Genomic DNA, 6,659 nt, shown 5'->3' with positions numbered 1-6,659 from the left:
GGTGTGCACAAACCAGAAATCAACAAAACCCAACAGCACAATTTTCAGATTCTGTGTGCCCAACCTTCACTACTGTGAACCCAACCAAATCAACTCCAATAATGATGAAAATTGGTGACAACACAATTCAAGATGTCTAAAAACACCCCAAATTGAAATTACTCAAAAATATTGTTTGGTTTGATCACAAATCAAATTTTACTACACACATACAGTCTGAATTGTTTCTGTGACCTTTGGTCAAAAACACTTGCGCATCTTTTTTTTCACAACTCCCATGACTACACAAAAAGGCTCACCAAAAACTAGACTCAAAATGAATAAATGTGAAAAAAAAAGAAACAATGAAAAAGACTCAAAAATGAGGGATGAAGAGATAAAATACAGAAGACAAAGAAAACTTCAACTATTCTGTATTTTGCAAAAAACACAATGAATGGGTCATTCAAGAAACCTATAAAACGTATGTAAAAGTGCACAAATGATGTGGTTTGATGAATATAGGATAGTGATTGATAATTTGATGGAAAATGAAGGCCAAAGAAAAGAATCTTGATGGATTTTCGAAGACAACTTACCACAGTGCACAAAATTGATCAATTGTGCGCAGTCTGTAAAGAATCATGCATATCTCCTTCACTACTCCACCAACTCCAATAATTCAAAAGCCAAATGTTCACCAACTCAATGAAGAATATGGTGTAAAAACAGTATTGAAAAATAACCTCAAACGGTTCTCCAAATCGATCAAGTTTCAAACCCCAAAACTGACAGAATCTGAAATTTTCCTCTGATATACCTGTGTGATTTTCTTCGTTTTCTCTTCAACTATGGTGGGTTGTGCCCTCTCGTCACTTACGCTCTGATACCAATTTGCACCAAGATTGGGTCCCTCAGACTCACAATCTTGCACTGAATCACTCTCACTTTTGGAGATAGTCTGTAAAATGCGGAAATACACACAATCCTCACCAGTATATACCCAAGAAAGCACTTCTTGATTCTCAGGCCAGCCTCGTGGTCTCCCTCTTCAGGCTTCACTCACCTTTGGGTTGAATCCACGACCTTTCTCTAAGCTTCACTCACTCTTGTGGAAAGGTTACGCACTAGATTGTTCCTCAATCTAGTTTTCAGAGATGTTTTCTCACTCAATGCGTTTTGACTGGTTGAACAAACACACACAATCACACAAGGAAAAGGAAAAGGAAGAATTTCAGTATTTGAACGTGAATTTGAGAAATGAAACTGAATTAATCAATATTGGATACATTTACACGAGGCCTAGAGTCTTATTTATAGAGTTCTATACTCTAACGGCTAAAAACAACCACGTGCAAAACATGTGCACACTTAAAAACATAACAAACAACAAAAAATACTCTACAAAGCCTTCAGATTAAAACTGGCGACTGGGTGACCTTGGGCTCACTTGTTGAATGACTTCCCATGCTTGGAAATGGACACTTAGACTCTTGATGGAAAGATCCTTCTATAAAGATTCCATTTCTACCGTAGCTCAGGTCCTGGGTGCACAGGTTTGGTCTCCACGTGTCGTGCAAGGTAGCCTGGTCGCAAGTTGCTGCTGTGCTGAACTAGTGTTGCTGCTGTATTCTGAAACGTATGTGGGTGTGCATTGCTTTGCTTTCCTTGGTCTGAATTGGTTCTTCTTGATCATGCTGCATAACCAGGCTTGAATCATGTTCATGGGATCTCAGAGGGTTTGATTCATGCACAAGGTGCTCATTTGGTGCACAGACATGTGAACAAACTAAACAAAGGCTTGATTACTGATCTGACTGACCGGGGGACCTTGATGCTGGTTCTGTGGGTTCTCTATGGATTATTAGGAATACTCTTGGACCTTAATTTCTTGGTCCATGTACCAAGATGCCATCCCTCGAGTTTTCCTTGTTCTTGGTGTACAGACCTGCTCTCCAAATGTCGTGCAAGATCAGCTGGAAGAAGACCTGTTCTGTTGACTTCTGCTGCTGGATGGACCTGCTGAACCTGCTGCTTGCTGCCTTGGATTAGGCTTGATTAGGCCATTAAAATTTTTACTCATAACCCTCAAATGTGTTGAAAACCTGCACTATTTCAAACATGGTGCACTATCACACCCACACACGGTTCTCGTTAGTGTAAAAATGAAAAATAAATAAAATATTTAACGATTCATTTTAGGATTTTTCTTTACGACAAATATATACGTGATAACCTGATAGTAGCATTTTGATGCACTATTTGCTACAGATAAGAAAATAAAAATTGTAAACTTGTTCCGTTGATCCCTAATTCTAACAGCACAAACATCCATCTCTTCTGTTGGCAACTTGGAGTATAATGATTAATCAGAATGTGATTACCATACTAATTACGTACTACTAAAAAAACAAAAAGCACTACAAAATTCAAAAGGAATACCTCTTGGGCATTGTTGCCCCTCCTACCAATCTCAAAAACATTATTTTTCATATCATTCTCAATTCTACAATACAGCAATAAATCTCCCTCCAGGGTCAAAAAATCGCGTTGCTAAAAGGTCAACATATGATAAATTACATAAATCAGAATAAATCGCAACTCTAACATATACAATTTGGGATTGAGTAGATGAGAAATGTGAACATAATTATGCATTGCATAGCCAAAACTACAAGAGAACTCACAACAAAGCCAGTACCTATCCAGCTTATGAAGACGTAGAGTGCCAATCAAGGGGAAAAAAACAACACTGCCCCGTAAATAAGCATTTGTTGTGTGTTTCCACAGATTTGGAAGATGATCTGTCATGAGGGGAGACCAACTTAGAATAGAAAGACCCACATGGAAAAGATTTCGACGACTTTGGGCTCCACATTCTCAAATATGAATCAATACTGCTTTTTTGAAAGCTATTAGCTAATTCTAAGTTCATTAATTCTGTAAACTCTTACCTTCACTCATTAGCTAGTAGCTAATCTTGTTCATTGCTGGCCTAAGGTAGCTTCACTCTATAAGGTTAAATTCTAGCCCCTTGAAAAAATCATATAAAGTCTCTTTTGAAAGCTATTAACCTATTAACAGTGTTATCTTTCACTGTAATCAAGTACATAAAGCTTGATTGTTTCTCTAAATAGTTAGAGGATAGTGCGTCTACGTAGCCTCGAGGAAACTACAAACAATAATTTATCAAGCTCGTTATCATAAGCTAAATAATATTTTCACATAGAAACACAAAACAAGATTTGAATATTTAGTATGTCATTATTTGCCAAGGCTCCAATCCAAAGTGAGACAAACTCATAAGTACAATAAACATAAGCTCACCCGGCTATTTGGAAAATGGCATTTCCATCAAACAAAAGGATACGTCATAAGATATAATGCATAGAGAAGAAATAAATAAGTAAAGAAGTACCTTTGAATTAAAAGCCAACCTTTTGCATTTCCTCTTAGAAGCTACCCATCCAATTGCTAAAATCAAGAACACTTCTATACAACTAACTCCTCAGAGGGAAGCAACTTGCAAATTCTACTATCTTTCTTAAACTTGCTTGGTGCCTATAATGAACATTCAAAAATCATAACTGTGAAAACCCTACATGTAATACCAAATAATTAATCTAAAACATCACTTGTATGACAACCCACTCAAATAAAAGTCATAATCAAGATTCCAAGAAATTGGGTATTCTTTAAATTAGTAAAAACAATTAGTTAAAAAAAAAACTCAGGAAAATCAAGAGAAAAAAACTCACCTGAGTGGGAAGAATAACAGGGTCCAAGAATAAGGAACTAGTGAACAAATCATACAACAAAAGCAAAGTCAATACCACATAAATAAATGAGAATTAAAAAGTATTTCATTGAAAAGAAATGATTGTCAAAGAACTTTAGTAGCTTAATACAATTGTCTTAAATTAATTACTACATTTCTACATTCCATTACTCCATGTCATCCATCAAAGCTCTCATCTAGGCAAAGTTTAGGAGTCGCCGAATCGTATACACAACCTTATCCTCAACAGTCAACATCATCCTTGTGATGAAAAACAAAGAGATTGTTTCCGTTTAATTCATGGTAAATGATCTGCAACTTTATATTGATAAAAAATACAGAAGATTTAATCAGCTGAATTGCATTTACAAAACTAGAAACATAATGTGCCATCCAATGTTACAATCACCATGAACATTCCAACTCCAAATTAACTAAAAACTATACCTACAAGAAATGAAAGAGTATCATTTACATCTGTGACACTTCCTGAGTATTATCTATTGTTGACTGCCTAAGAATAAATTCAGCTCTTCTTTTCTTATCATCTTTATCATCATCTCTTCCAATATTTGATCCTTTCTTACCGTTCACCATACTTCTAATATGAATATCCAAATCTTCAACCAGCATTTTCTTAGCAACCTTCATCTTGAAGAAAACCACTGGCCTCTTCTTATTCGGAATCGGAACTGGGACCGATACAGGAATTATCATCCTCTTATCTATTTCCATACCATCCGAATCCGACCCCCCACCATTATCATCATCTTCATCACCCTTCAATGCATCAATAGCTGGAGCAAACATCTCCTTTACTAACACATGCTTCCTCTCACCAACACCACCATTCTCATTACCCTTCTTGGGTGGTAATGTCGAGTTATCCTCTACATACTTCTCCCCATCATTAACACTAGACCCAGAAGTTGGAGCTGTGGACAACAATCTTTGCTGCAAATTCAACAAGGATCGTTCCGCCTTTCTTCTTTGTCTCGCTTGCTCTCCCTTATCAATTCGAAGATCCGACCTCTTATGACTCCACAACGGTGACTGAATATAGGTATGTGGATCAGGAAATGCCGGTAACCAATCAGGTATATGTTTTGAGCCTGGATTTTCACCCATTTGCAAGAAACTCGGAGGAAAAGAACCATTCATTGATGTCACTGGAACTGGAAACCGTGGAATTGGGTAGGAAAATGGAACTTCTTCGATAGAAGTTACAAAATCAGACATATTAATAATTTCGGAACAACCTAAATCTTCTAAACCTTTGAAAATGTCGAAAACGTTAGATTCAGATCTACCAGCTAAATTAGCATGAAAAGAAGCAGATTTTCCTAAATCATATATAAACCGAACCATGATTTCAGATAAAGCTTCTATTGTCGATTTCTTTATTACTTCAAATCCAATTCCTTCGCAAATCTGTGCAACAGCCATTTTCGCAACTGCTCGACTATAATCGTCTGGATGAGCTCTTTGTTTTGATCCTGAATTCATTATTTCTTCTTCATTCTCAATTTTGATGTTCACGATTTCTGCATTACTCATATTCAAACCCTAAATTTAATCCGGAAACTAAAAAGCGCCAAACTCTTATTCTGAGGTGGGTTGCTGCCTTGCCGGTATTTATCGATGAAGTGAAACTCGTAAGTCGTAAGGCAGAGGAGCTTGACTTGAGCATCTCAATGTTTTTATTGCAAACTAGTTATCTGCAAAACACCAATTTTATTATTATGAATTTGAATAATCAAAATATAACCTTAATGGATAATGTAGTATATATAAGTCTAATTAAATTTATTAAATCTATGATTTTTTAAAATAAAAATTAAATATGATTTTTTAAAAAATTTTATTGAATACATTATTTTTTTCATTCAATTAAACGTATCGAATTTTAGGTAAGGCATACAAAATTGCTATAATAAATTATAAAAATATTTTACTTAATTTAACTGCAATTTAAAAAAAATTAAATTTTAAATTAGGTAAATATTATCTTTTAATTAAGAATCTATTTCCAGATTATGGCTAAAAAACAGAATAATTCCCACTTTGCATTTTTTGGGAAAGTATTTCCCACAATACCGTCCACGTGGAAAATTAATTTTTTTTTTAATTTTTTCAGACAAAACCGCCACTTGAGATGGCGGTTTGCCTTAAGCACAAAAACGCCACATGAAGTGGCGGTTTGGTCAAGGCAAACCGCCATCTCAAGTGGCGGTTTGCTTGTGGCCTGATTTTTTTTTCTTTCATTTTAAAATAGTGAACGCAACATGCATTAAAGTAGTTCAATACCTTCTATTCCATAATAATCAATTACGAACCGGCTTGTTTTGAAAAAAATAATTATGAAAATAATACAAAGATATATTACAATTATGGAAACTCATACAAGAAGTTCAAGTCATATAAGAATATACAAAGTTTGTTAAACTACAACCCCTGGCCCCTTTTGTTTTGCGCACCGGTGGATGATGATGGTGTGAACTCGTCAACCTCCGCAATGACAAAAGTGTAAGCACTGATGGATCAACTGGGCCCGGCATCGCCATGATCGCTGAAACATACATAAGTGTTATTAAAATCATTTAAATATTATCAGATTCAACATGTTATTACAAAATTTTAAAAAAAAACATACTTTGTTGACCTTCGAGGGCATGTTTTCTTATTATGACCACTACATCCACAAAAGGTACACGAGTTACGAGGACGCTTCAACGGTGCATCCATTTTGTTCCGCATACGAGTTGATCGCGGACGACCCTTTGCACGCTTCGTTGAGGGATCTGGAACAACTGTAGGACCATTCCAAGGATCGCAAGTAAACATGTCTGGAACGGGCATGAAAGACTTCTTATATGTCGATACGTATTTTGTAGTGCGAAAT

General features: G+C 35.8%; 1 protein-coding gene across 1 annotated transcript; it reads right to left on the bottom strand.

The window, feature by feature from the left end:
* Nucleotides 1–3,820: 3,820 nt before the first annotated feature.
* On the bottom strand, nucleotides 3,821–5,486 carry LOC130818747 (transcription initiation factor TFIID subunit 8). The gene has a single exon (XM_057684942.1). The coding sequence runs from the start codon at nucleotides 5,312–5,314 to the stop codon at nucleotides 4,229–4,231; it is 1,086 nt and encodes a 361-aa protein (XP_057540925.1). The 5' UTR covers nucleotides 5,315–5,486; the 3' UTR covers nucleotides 3,821–4,228.
* Between the last annotated feature and the right edge of the window lie 1,173 nt (nucleotides 5,487–6,659).

The sequence above is a fragment of the Amaranthus tricolor genome, chromosome 7, assembly GCF_026212465.1.
Source record: "Amaranthus tricolor cultivar Red isolate AtriRed21 chromosome 7, ASM2621246v1, whole genome shotgun sequence".
Lineage (NCBI taxonomy): Eukaryota > Viridiplantae > Streptophyta > Magnoliopsida > Caryophyllales > Amaranthaceae > Amaranthus > Amaranthus tricolor.
Note: the sequence above shows the minus strand (reverse complement) of the source record. Positions and strands in the feature narration are given on the sequence as shown.